Source organism: Sorex fumeus, unplaced genomic scaffold (genome assembly GCF_029834395.1).
Source record: "Sorex fumeus unplaced genomic scaffold, SorFum_2.1 ptg000037l, whole genome shotgun sequence".
Lineage (NCBI taxonomy): Eukaryota > Metazoa > Chordata > Mammalia > Eulipotyphla > Soricidae > Sorex > Sorex fumeus.
The window spans coordinates 39,091,137-39,104,835 of NW_026606094.1; the positions used below are offsets into that span (position 1 = coordinate 39,091,137).

General features: G+C 36.3%; 1 protein-coding gene across 4 annotated transcripts in view; it reads right to left on the reverse strand.

Annotated features, from left to right (window-relative positions):
• The window catches only part of SLC25A40 (solute carrier family 25 member 40), a 36,763-nt gene that overhangs the window by 10,449 nt on the left and 12,615 nt on the right, over positions 1-13,699 (reverse strand). For all 4 annotated transcript variants that reach the window (XM_056118219.1, XM_056118220.1, XM_056118221.1 and 1 more), the window contains exons 5-9: positions 13,182-13,285; positions 5,357-5,424; positions 2,341-2,465; positions 1,449-1,622; positions 561-670 (exon numbers count right to left, since the gene is read on the reverse strand). In XM_056118219.1, the coding sequence (XP_055974194.1) occupies positions 561-670; positions 1,449-1,622; positions 2,341-2,465; positions 5,357-5,424; positions 13,182-13,285 (581 nt within the window). The remainder of the gene's footprint in view (positions 1-560; positions 671-1,448; positions 1,623-2,340; positions 2,466-5,356; positions 5,425-13,181; positions 13,286-13,699) is intronic.

Below are 13,699 nucleotides of genomic sequence, written 5' to 3' on the forward strand. Positions count from 1 at the left end.
GCCGTGCGGACGAGATACTCTCGGTAGCTTGCCGGGCTCTCTGAGAGGGGCAGAGGAATTGAACTCGGGTCAGCCACATCGGCCGCATGCAAGGCAAACCCCCTACCCAAACCATTTTCATTATAATAACTGTAATGATACAAGAATATATCACTGTCCTCCCGTTGTTCATCGATTTGCTCAAGCGGACCCAGTAATGTCTCCATCGTGAGACTTTGTTGTTACTGTGTTTGACATATTGAAAACGTCATGGGTAGCTTGCCAGCCTTTGCCGTGTGGGCGAGATACTCTCGGTAGCTTGCCGGGCCCTCCAAGAGGGGCGGAGGAATCCAACTCAGGTTGGCCATGTTGGCTGCGTGCAAGGCAAACGTCCTACCTGCTGTGCTATCTCTCCAGCCCAAGAATATATAATATTTAAAAATTACATGTTTTTAAAATAAAAATAAATGTATAAAGTATTTTAATGGCATATGAGTTATCTTAGTAAAATAAACCAGTAAACAGTCTACTAAAATAATTAATAATATTTTAAAATATTAATAATAAAAGAATATACTTACAGAACCAGACAATGCCCCCGAAGTAAAGCTGATCATAAATGTTGGTTCATATAAGCCAGACTTTTTCAACAACCACTTCTTTAAAATTTCATAGTTATACCAGTACATTGCTAGAAGATCAATAAGTAAAATAAACATATTTATAAGTGAGCCTTGAAGAAAACATTGACAAAGTTAAATATTTGAGGAAAAGAAAAATTTTAACATTCACTTTCATTGTTTTCTGTTAACACAGATACTGAGATTTTTTTTTTTTAAGGAGCCAAATCTTCAGTAATCTAGCAGTAATAAGCATTGAAAACAAAACCTGCATTAAGGTAAAGTTATTGCTTTAATTACAAATCCTGACAGAATTGTAGGAGAGAGCAAAGTAAAGAAAATCTCATTCACAACAAGGAGAAAAATTTGGGAAAAAATACTGGTAAACTGAAGTTAGAAGTTATTTTATATAAAGTCACACACTATAAGTACTAAGTTCGGCAATCCGAGTAAAGAAAAAGGAATAAATACAATTAAACCTGCTTTTTCGAGGGGAAGAGGAGAGTACACCTAGCTTGAGCTCAGGGCTTATTCCTGGTTCTGTGCTCAATGGTCACTCCTGCCAGTGTCCCAGGGACTATATGTGGTGCTGGACAGCAAACAAAGTCAACAGTGTGCAAAACAGGTTTTGTACAGTTTTCCCCTGTACTCTCTCTCCAGCTCTAAATACATTTTTAATAATATATACCATATTAAAAGATCCATGCGATCATCTGAAAAGAATAATTTAAAGAGGCAGTTGATTTAAAAGTAATATGTAACATGAAAGCTTTGTAAATATCTCACGGTGGTTCAATTAAAAATAATAGTAATAAAATAAAATAGCAATGCTAATGAGATAAATCCTACCTGAAAATGGCACATCTCTAAGAATAGTAGGAGCCCAGCCCCTCCAAAGAGAAATCAAACCATCTTCAGATACTTTCTTGCTGACAAATTGATGTAGCTCCTTATAGGAAAACTTCTTAGACTGCATCTTAGTTCTAATTAATTCTAATGGACTTATCACAGTTACTGCACCAACTAACACAAAAACAAATAAAAAAAGCAATGTAAATACACATGAGAAGTTAGTATTTTGAGCATTTTGTATTTTTTTTGAGCATTTTGTATTTTAAGCTTTAATTCTGAAATGTTTGCAAAGCCTTAACCAAATAACTAATAATCCCAAGACACAGAATTATGAGAGATCCAATGATACCAATCATTACATTGATGTAAGTATTTTCACTGAAATAAATAAACTCCTCTTAATAGAAGTATTTCTTGAGAGTCTGTGTGTGTCCACTGACCATACTGTATGTGATTTTAACTTTCCCAAGAGAAGTTTTGTTACACAATTTCTTTTTGTTATGCGATTTCTTTTTGAGTTTGTTATTCAAAATCCTCATTCAAATTAGTGCCTCCAACAAACGTCTCATAGCACAAAATAAAATGTCCTGCACAGAAGCAAATATCCTTCCTTATAACTCTAATTAAGCCTATAAAATAAGTGATTCATAATCTGGGCATCAATTTGACATTTAATCTGACATCCTAAAATCTCAGACCTAAAATATCTAAGATTCCATTGAGATATATCAAGTGATTTTTTTCAATGTGCTAACAAATTAACATAACGCCTAAAACAAAATATATCCTTCCAATCCTCTGTATTTTATTTAAATTCACTATGAATATCAATTTTTTAAAAGAGTAGTGAACATAAATCAAATTAAAATGTAGTAAATTTATTACTTACACCTGGCCACAATTCCAGCAATGATTGGTATGCTGTTTTCATTTTCTCCTAATTTAGATCTCAGATGAGCACTTAATTGATCATAGCAGGTAAAATAAATAACTGTGGCAGGAATTGCCATCACTCTGTTAGAATGAAAAAAAAAAGTATAAAATTATTACAAGACAAATATATTCTTAAATAAGATAAAAGCTAAAATCCTCACGTTTTGTTTAAACTGAACACTATACCAATCAGTCTGTAAAGGTTTTTTTTTGTTTTGTTTTATTGTGTGTTTTTTGGGCCACATCCAGAGTTGCACAGTAGCTACTCCTGGCTCATGCACTCAGGAATTACTCCTGGCAGTGCTAGGGGGAACCATATGGGATGCTGGGAATCAAACCTGGTTGGCCACTGCAAGGCAAACACCCTACCTGTTGTGCTATCGCTCCAGCCCCTGTCTGTAAGTTTTTAATCACAAGAATAATCAGAAGGTCAAAAAAGATATAAAATAGTTATCTGTCTTCCAGAAATTTACATTTCAGTTGTAAAGATAAATTATGGAGCACCCAGTCAGATCAAAAACAGGAAAAGAAAAATAAGGGACTTCTCTATCTTTTTGACTACTTCTGCTTTTTATTACCCAGCTCATTCTTCAAAATTACATACTGTAACAAAATAAAAAATCACTGAAGCTACATGTCTAAGAGCAACCTAAAATATTCTGAACAATGGTCCATATATCATATTAATTTTTACCTGTAAATAAAATACAATTAATAGTGTCAGAATCATATATGCTACTTTTGAAGAAACTTAGATGACATTCTTTCAAATTAAAGCATCTAAAAGGAGAGGTTAATAGTTTCAAAGTTGCAAACACTGTCTTGTCCTAACTAGCAATGGAACAAGAAATCCATCTGTGTTTATGGTCTAAAGGACATTCATAGACCATACTCTGGAATTTTTAAAGTGCCAGGTGAAATCTGATGACCAGAATTTAGAAATAGTATTGACTGCTGGTCTTAGATCTGCCACTAGTTTTATAACCTTGGGTTCTGTTTAAAATATATACCTCAAAGTTGTCTAAGTTGCTCCACTTTTAAAAAGTAAATTAGGAATGAGACAGAAAAATTCAAGTTACAAGCAGAACTCTGAAAGGGAGTGCTGCAGGAAGAACAAAACAGTGTTATCCTACTGTTATCCTACAGAGTGCTACTTATAGCTGGGATTTTTATACTAAGCTTTATCAATTTATCATATTAAATTAATATAATAATTAAGAATTAAAATTATCTAGAAAATGGAAAGTGAACATATCACAATCTTATTTTAGTATGATAAAATGTCATTGATACCAAATTATTAAATTCTGAACACAGGAAGTATGTTTGTGCACCAAATATTCAATTAAGCCCAAGAACAATAGAAATGAGGGCCAGGTGGCCTGGTCCATGGTTGGAAGCTCACCACAAGTTTGGGGGTAGGGGGTTAGGGGGAGAGGGCAGTTAAGACAGATAAGGGACCACTATGACAATGATAGTTGGAAATGATTACTCTGGACAAGAACTGAGTGCTCAAAGGAGGCAAAGGGATATGTATGATAACATCTCAGTACCTATAATGCAAACAGGAGAGAGAGAGAGAGAGAGAGAGAGAGAGAGAGAGAGAGAGAGAGAGAGAGAGAGAGAGAGAGAAGGGAAAGAGAGAGAGGAGGGAAAGGGAGAGAGGAGGGAAGGAGAGAGAGAGAGGAGGGAGAAAAGAAGGAAGAGAGAGGAGAGAAAGTGAGAGAGAGAGAGTCAAAGAGGCAGGCTGGGGTTGGGAACATTGGTGGGAGAAAACAGGGGCACTGGTGAGGCAAAGTGTACACTGGTGGAGGGATGGGTGTCGGAACATTGTGTGACTGAAACCCAATCATGAACAACTTTGTAATTGGGTATCTCAAGGTGATTCAATTAAAAAAAGATTCAATTAATATAGCAAGACCTTATTCGAATAAATTTTTCATGCTTCAGAAGGACCAATATTCTTGCTTGACATTTATCTAAATACAAGAAATTTTCTTCCAAGCATGTTCCTTATAGTAAGGTTTGTGTGTGTCTGAAGCACTAAATTGTTTTGTGTGCAAATGATATGATTTTTGTCCTTTTGTGTGTTTGGTACTTTGTTAATCACTGCTTGCCATAAAGACAAAATGTGCCTAATATCAGTCCTCAATAAAAGTTCAAGACTGAAATCAAAGGTGCTTTAAAGAAACTCTTGGAGGATGGAGGCAAAGCGGGGAGAGAACAGAGAGTGCAAGCCTTGTGAGCTGCACAAAAACAAAACACTGCATGGTCCCTTCTTCACTGCTGGATATGGCCCCCAAACCAAAATAAAGTAAAAAAAAAAACTATGATGAAGGATATTTTATTCTAGGATGTCGTGAGGGAGGGTTCTGGGAGCCTAGAAGTCTGATCAGCTTCTAAAGTGTTGGGTTTTTTTTTTCCCCTTGTTGTATCTGTTTTGTATCTTTTTGCCATAAAAGTACCATAGACTTTAAGGGTAATCTTTAAATCCTGTGAGTCTTTCGAGAAAATCATTAAATCTATGGGTAGTTGTAAGACTCACACAGCAGTACTTTAGAAAGTGAACAAGTTCTAACATTAAAAATACACGATTTGGCATTGGGAAGATAGAGTGTATGGTCTCTTGAACACTGCCAGGAATAACCCTAAGTACAGAATTGGAAATAGCCCCTAAACACAGCCAGTTGTGCCCCCAAAACAATAACAACTGCAAAATACACAATCTTATCCAAACATGCTGATTATTGGGCAAAACAACACTCACTGGAGCCTGAGCAATAGAATAGCTGGTATGGCATTTGCCTTGTAAATGGCTGACCTGGGTTCGACCCCTGGCATCCCATTAGATCCCCTGAGCACCACCAGGAGTGCAGAGCTAGGAGTAACTTCTGAGCATCACTGGGTATGATCCCAAGATCAAAAAAGGAAAACTACTCAATTAGTAAGAAAAATATTACATTTCAACTTACAAGGTAGGGGGAAGGCCACTCCACAGGGATTTAATGCCTTCATTTCGAATTATTTTCAAAAAGGCATCCTAAAATTATAATAAAAAATTGGTCAAAATATATCCCAAAATCTTATATGCAAAAAGTTTTAAATTATTGATTCGGTTATTTGATTCTTTCAAACATTTATTTCTAAAATATGAACTTCTTAGATTTATATGTGTCTATTCTTTAAAAATAACATTTTTCTCAATTTCCAAACACAAGCTTTCTGGGTGGTACTCTCCTCTTAACAGACTAAAAATCTTATGACTTGAAGATGGAGAGAAAATACAGTGGTTAGGGCAAATGGTCAACCTGGGTTTGATACCCAGCGCCTCAAATAATCACTCCAAGCACTGCCAGGAATGATCTCTAAGCACAGAGCCAAGAGTCATGCCTGAGCACAGCTGGGTATGGCCCACAAACAAAGATACAAAAGTTATTACTCAACTTTTGACTGTTTAGAAGGTGAACAAATTCTAATATTAAAAATACATTGATTTGGGGCTGGGAAGATAGGGTGAATGGTCTCCTGAACACTGGCATGAGTGATTCCCAACCACATCTTGAAATAGCACCTGAGAACTGCCAGCTGCTGGCCCCTAAACAACAGCAAACTTAGGGCTGAGAAACCAATTTTTTTCAGATTATTAGAAGAAGTGAGTAATCAGATAAACAATCCTCATCAATTATGAAAGTTGAGAAAATATTTTCTAAGCCTGTTAGCTGAAATCTGTTTAAACCCATCACTCAAAATATCTGCAAGAATGTCTACTGCTCAAAGAGAAATGAAATTTGCAAGTTTGCATTTTTGGTCGCTGTGTCATTGGCAGATTCCTTACTTGCTTGAAAAGGCAAGAACAAAGTTCAAGATGACAGAATTAGCAGAAAGAGGAGAATTCTGGAAAACAATTCTAGAAAACAGATCTTGGCAAGAAGAGGCAAAAAAAAGTAGTGGCAGTTGAAGGCTGAAAAAATTTTAGTTGCAGCCAAAAATTTAGTTGCAGCCCACAAGGAAGGGGTCGAGTTTGGAATCTGAATCTAGGCGGAGTCAATTATGCTCTCCAACAAAAATGAACCACCAGAAGAATATAAAAGAATACAGTCTTTATGAGTGCTTGGCTCACAATGTCCACAATCAAAATAAGAAAATATATTCATACTCAAAGAAAAAGCAGCCAATACATGCCAATACTGATTTGAGTCAGATGACAGATGTGAATATGAAAGACAAAACAGCCATCAGAACTGGAGAGAGAAAGCTCAATGGCCTTCTTGTGCTTTGTGTAGAAGAGCTGGGTTTGATCTCCAACACTACATGGTCCCATAAGCAACCACAGAGCACCTAGTTAGGAGTAGCCCCTAAGCACTGTGTGTGGTCCAATACAAACAAAACCCAACAAAACAGTCAAAGGGAGATTCACAGAAAAGAGCTATTTCACTTGTTAACAAATAAATTATTTCAATCTAAAGAGAAAAAGAGTGAAGAAAAATTAACAGAAGATAAGACTGCTGAGAGAATGTATCAAGTAGTACAACGTAAGTTTATTTAGAGTCACTATGGAAGGAAAAATGAGAAAGGGAATTACTTGAGAAGTGATGGTCAAAATTTTCTCCAAATTCATTAAATTTACAAAGCTCTGAATCTCAAAAACTTGGGGCGTGGCCTCGCTGGAACCCGGTGCACACGGGCGGCTGGAGGCCGAAGCCGTTGGTCTCTCCTGGTCCCCTGAAGGCCCAGAGCCCTTATGGAGGTGGCCCACGTGGACTCGGGAGCTGAAGAGAAGTGCACGGATCACACTCAGCTCAGCAGTGCTCAGGGTCTATGCCTGGCTTGATTTTTGGGTTCGGTGTCACTCCCAGTGATTCTCAAGAAGAAGCCCACTTGGTCACCCGAAGTGGACCCCCTATCTTCTTGGGACCTGACCAGAAGACTTCATTGAAAGGGTTTGCAGAGAGTCTACTATCAAATTCCTTTTCAAGAGTGAAAAACAATTACAAATCACCACAAATGAATCCTACTGTACCTTTAGTGGGTATGATTTTAATTTTGCTCTTTCTCACTGAGCACTATCATGGTGAGGAAGCCATTTACTGGTGGGTGGACTGCATCCTCCAGTGGCCCCTTGATGCTTTAATCACCTTTGAACTTACTGATATTGATTGGAGCCACTGGACAGGTTACCACTAGAGTTTCCAATGGGGAAAATAATCTGCTACCCATCCTTTTTAGATACTGTTAAATAAGATATCACACTGCTTGCTTGTATTTTCACCCCTAGAAATCTCTAGGAAATCCCCCCCACACCCCCACCCACCACACACCTTGAGTCCATAACTACTCTAACTCCAGTACTGCAGCCAATATACCCAGTTGATGAATGCCCTGAATTTTTTTTTTTTTTGGTCACAACTTCAGATGCATTCTGAGACTTCAAAAAGTTACAGCCCCTTGCTGTTGTATTTGATAATGACCTAGCTCTCGATAACTTCCTGGCCAAGGATGGAGGATTATGTGCTATCATCACAGTTGTACATTCATTAATAATTCAGGGGTGGTTGAAACAAAGCATCAAGAAAATCTATGAACAGGCAAATGGCTGTACAGATTTACTCAGGGTAAGTCATTTATAGAAACTATATGAAATTAAGTCTATCATAAGTTATCTTCCTTCAATCACTTAGTTCCTATCTCTCTTGGGACCGATGATGGCAATTTTGTAACTTCTTATCCTTGGTAAGAAGTTGCTTGTTTAACGTTATTGTTAAGTTTATCTTTTCCAGAATCAAGCAATCATGTAAAACAGATGCATATACAAGAATTCCAACCTATTCCAGACATTGAGCCAACAACAGCACTGCATCTTGGGCCCCTAATCCAACTGCCAGAGATTTCCATTCCCATTTTAGGCAGGGACAACTGCTCCGAGTCAGCTTGAAGAAGATATAGAAGATAGACCTTCTTCCTTCAACATCCCAATAAGAATTAGAAATGAAATTCTCTGGTAAAGGAACTATGAAAAATTACTTAAGAAAGAAACTCCTTGAGAAAAGAGGAATGTGTTCAAGCATGTACTGAACCTTGGCCTCCCTCTTGCAAAGCATGTGATCTAGCCCTTAAAGCTATTTCCCAGCCTTGCTGTTTATTCACATCTTCGTTGACACCTTATATGCAGTTCTTCATTTTTTTTAACCACCCCGTAGAAATACTCCCTGCAAACCCCATGAGCCCCATTCTCTTGCATTAACTTGAGTGTGTATTTTTGCTTTAATAAAGTTGGCAGTTTCACAAAAAAATAAATAAATAAATAAATAAAAAATCTCAAAAACTTTTAGGCTAAAGTCCTAATACACAGTGATACAAGTGAAGACTTGATGGCAGCCCCCAGAAGTCAATGAAATAAAATATGCAGAGTGCTGAAAAGAAAATTAAATCAAAATTCTTTATGCATCAAAATTATTTCAAAATGTACTTCAGAAAAATTATTTTCAAAAATATTCATTAAATTTTGTCTTTAAATAAGGACAACTTAGATAAAACCTGAGAGAATTCTTTTCCAAAACTTTGACTGAAGAAATGATACAGGGTTGATTGGGGCTGCAATCTAGCATGACTATAGCCTTGAGTTCAATCCCTGGCTAACATTATGTGGGTGTGGCTCCTACAGAAATCTCTATATCTATCTATCTATCTATCTATCTATCTATCTATCTATCTAATATCTATCCTATCTATCTATCTATCTATCTATCTATCTATCTAAATCTTGGTTTTGATCACACCAAGCAGTGCTGAGGACTTATTCCTGGCTCTGAGATCAGAGATTACTCCTGGCCAGGATTCACATAACATATCGGATGCAGGGGATTAAACCCTACTCAGCTACATGCAAGGCAAGTATCCTACCCATGCACTATTGCTCCAGCATCCCCAAAATTAATTTCTCAAAGAAAGGAAAATATTCTTCAGAACAGAGAACCATGACACTAAATATTAAGACCTCCAAAATGGAAAGTTGAACAGAAGTAATAAATACATGGATAAATATAAAACCTATTGTCCTTTTAATAACTTTAATAACTTTTAATAACTTTAAAAGTAAGGAAATCATATTGCTAGGTTGTGGAATTTGTAAAACACATAAAACACATGAAGCACAGCACAAAAATAATAGTGCAAGTGAATGGGATCAAGAACTGAGTGGTGTCATAGAAATCTTGGACCTGAGAAACTTGCAGCAGAGATGACCCGGGACTTTGCAATAGGCCTTCTCTGCTGGGCCGTTCCAGACGGGGGCAGGCGCCATCCCACCACCTGCCTCTAAGAGTTCCAGCAGTCGCCATTTTCTAGAGGCCAGCTCCCACATGGCCATGATCCAGAGACACACAGGAATCTCGGAACCAAGCAACTTGCGGCAGCAATTTCTTCAGACCCTAATTATTAAAATCTTAGAATTCCTAGAGTGCGTGGCCGCTCTTGTGGCCACATGACATTATATTATATCCATAACAAGCAATACAAACCACATTATCTAGCAACTGTATTTTCAGCAGCTATGAGGGGTGGTAATACTGGTCTCGAAATATCGAAGGTAACTAAAGTAGAGAAAGAATACTTTGCAAATTGTCTGCCACACAGGCAGGGGGATGTGTGGAATGGGGGGGGAGGGGGAAATACTGGGGATATAGGTGGTGGAAAATGTGCACTGGTGAAGGGAAGGGTGTTTGATGACCGTATGATCAAAGTTCAAACATGAAATTTTTGTTACTGTACCTCACAATGAATTAATTTTAAAAAAAAAGAGGAAAAAAACAAAGAGAAAAAAAAAAGAACCGAGTGGTGTACAATTGTAGTCAGCTTTAAAATTAAGTTGGCTTGAAGTAACTTAGAAAAGTTAGAAGAAGGCTGTCTGGCAGCAGAACTGAAGAATAGTTCATTACTCACTACATCTGTGGCAGCCAGAGTGTAATATTTTTATGTTAGTTCTCTGACTCCTTATATCCACAAGATTCTCTAAAGAAGTCTTGCATATATAGGAGACTGCACTTTAGAAGAAATCAGAGCTTGGAAAACCCAAATTATTTATAATGCAGAGTATAGATATCTCTGTTGCCTCTTTAGGGAAACACTCTTCTCTCTCAAGATTATTCACTATACATATGTCTGTGAAAAGATAGGCTAAGTCAAAGGCCAGTCAACTCCCTGCGCATAAGATGTGCAACTGTCAAACACCTGTGGAAAACTGTCTCCCTAGAAATGGGAACTAACAAATCAGTGCAGTATTATTATAATTCCATTAATCCAAAAGAAGACAGGAAAGGAGGGGGAAAGAAGAGAGCAAACAGAAAAGGGTTTAGCACCTGAACAGCCACTTATCTTTAATAACCATATAAAAATTATACTAAGGGAAAAGATTAATACTCCAATTAGAAGTCAAGAGATTTTCAATGAGCTAAATAAAGCAAGGCCCAACAACATATCTTTAGGAAAAAGAATGAAAAAGATATACCATATGAACACCAGTATCAGAAAGCTGGAGTGCCTATGTTATTATAACGTAAAAGAATTCAAGATAATGAATATTACCAGTGATGAAAATATTTCATTATAACATGAATACATATAATATAAACACATCTGAAAAAATAAAAGCATGAATAAGCATATACTAATAACAGGATACCTAACCAGTTCAATTCCCGGTGCCACTAACACACACACACACACACACACACACACACACACACACACACACATTCTCTCTCTCTAAAGATTTAAATGAAATATGAACTAGGAGTCACCTGGACCTATGGTTTACACCATGGTTTTCACCTTCTTTTTTTTCTTTTATGTCTAGCACTGTTACCTATCTGTCAGTTAAGTGGCAATAACTTTTTGAAAACCAACAGTAAATTACTGTGGAACAGTTGTGGTCTGTGGATCAGTAACTGAAATTTACTGTTTTATAGAATACTTTGTCTAACATTTGCAGAATAAAGATCTTAAAATGCATATAAACATTACACCCAAAGATCATAGTAGTTTCATTAAGTTTCAATAAATTTCAAATGAAAACTTACAGAACATATTCTTTAACTACACTGGAATTAAATTAGAAATCAGGAACAGTAAAATATCTAGAAAAAATCCAATTATTGGGGAATTTAATATTATACATCTAAATAACCAAAGAAAAACAGAAAGTAAAAAGAAAATTAAAAAGTATTTCAACCATTAATACTGAATGTTTCACAAAATATCAAATTCTGTGGAGGTTTGACTGAAGAGACAGAATATAGAGTTTAAGGCGCCTTCTTTGCACCAACCAACTATGGTTTGATCCTTGGCACCATATATGGTCTCCCACATAATACCACACCACCAGAAGTGACTCTTGAGTGAAGTACTAGGAGGAAGACATGAAAACCAAAACAAAACAAATTTGTGATCAAGCTTTGTGGAGACAGCAAATTTAGCACTCTAAAGGGAATGTACAGCTTTAAGTGCTTAGTTGAGAAAAGAAGAAATCTAAGTTTCCACCACTTAAGAAGGCAAACAAGAATGACTAAAATAAACCAAATGAATTTTGATTTCTAGGAAACTGGAGTGCTATCTGGTCCTACACAAAGGGTTTGAGAGCTGTCACTACCATCCTCATCCTGTCTTTTTTGGTTGATTATATATAATTCTGAGGATTTCATCCTCACAGAAAACGAACAGAGAAAGATCTGAAAAACCAAGAATTTTAGATTCACCAGAGAACTGAGGTTCTAGAGCAAATTGTTGCACTGAAAAGTGGAGAGACAGGCAGGAGGATACAGATATTTGTAGCTGACTGCAGCAAAGTATGCCATCAAAACCACTGCCAATAGGAACAATATAAACTATACTGACAAATTACTGGAAACTTTGTGTAAGACTAATATGAGAACCAAGCTCTCAGGAGCCAGATGTACACAGGTTCCCACACAATAAGGGCTTTTAGGTTCATGCACCCTAGATTCTAACTGTGAGGAATAGAGAAAAATCTCCTGTTTCTTTGAGAAATGAATAGACCCTAGATATCTACTCCCCTTAAAGAAGTTTAACAAAGATTCCCAAGAAAAATTTTCACCAGAGCCCAAATTCTTGGATTTTGGAAAACAAAACAAAACAAAACAAAATAAAACAAAATTAGTTAAGTGCAGTACATTGACACCAAAACTTTAACACTAATATAACCAAGTTACCTAAACAATACTTTTTTAAAATGCTACATAAACTATGATCCCATTTATATGTCATTCTTAAAGTGACAACAATTATACAAATAGATAACAGATGTAAGGGGGATCACGGGGTATAGAACTCATTGTATCCACCACCAATGTTCCAGTGCCATCACAACATCAAGATTCCTTTACTAGCATATGCCTCCCCCCCCACGTCACTTCAAAGCGTCCTGAGCACAGTGCCAGTCCATGTGACCTCCAAACTAAAAAAAAAACAAAACAAAAAACAGCCCTTTCACTTCCTTATTTTATTTAGCATAATCACCTCAAGTTTCACCCAAAATTTAAAATAAAATTTCATTTAAAAAATATACTCCTATTTTTCTTTCTACATAAAAAGCACAAACAGATGCAAAGATTTAAAATCAACAGAAACACTTACTTTGCATCAGCAACTACCCCTGATGTGGTTAAGTGTGCTAATCACATGAAGAATTTTTAAATTTCTTGCTACTGGAAAATCTTTTCACACAAATGATTCAATATTTAAGGAGAAAATATGATATAATTATAAACAGTATGTTCTTCTTACCAATGTTCCATGGAAGCGTCCTGGCTTCTTATACCATACTTTATTGCCTTCTTCACAAACACACACATGATCCATAAGTCCATTACTATATACAAAACATTTTCCTAACAAAGAAGATTCCAACAGTCAACAACTATTTCACATATATGTATTATTTTTACTAATGAACAAACTACAATTACGATGAAGGAAATAGAATATTATGAGATGAGATGCCATTTTTCTTCATCTTTTAGGATAGAACAAGTCAAATATGATTTGCAAAAGACACAACAGTGGAGAAAAATTGAGTAGGTTAGTAAATTAGAGATTTTTAGGATTGTAGTAAATGCACACAGAAATAAATTATTTCAAGCCATGTGAGAGAGTGAAAAGGGTAGGTACCAGAGAAAAATCTGTTTTGAAAAAGAAACACAGACAAATGTTTTCTCTTGACTAGAAGACAACATATGTAGTATGTAATCCAGTAAAAAAATATGCTGTGGAAGATAATGTATAATTTAAGTTGCTAAGCAACT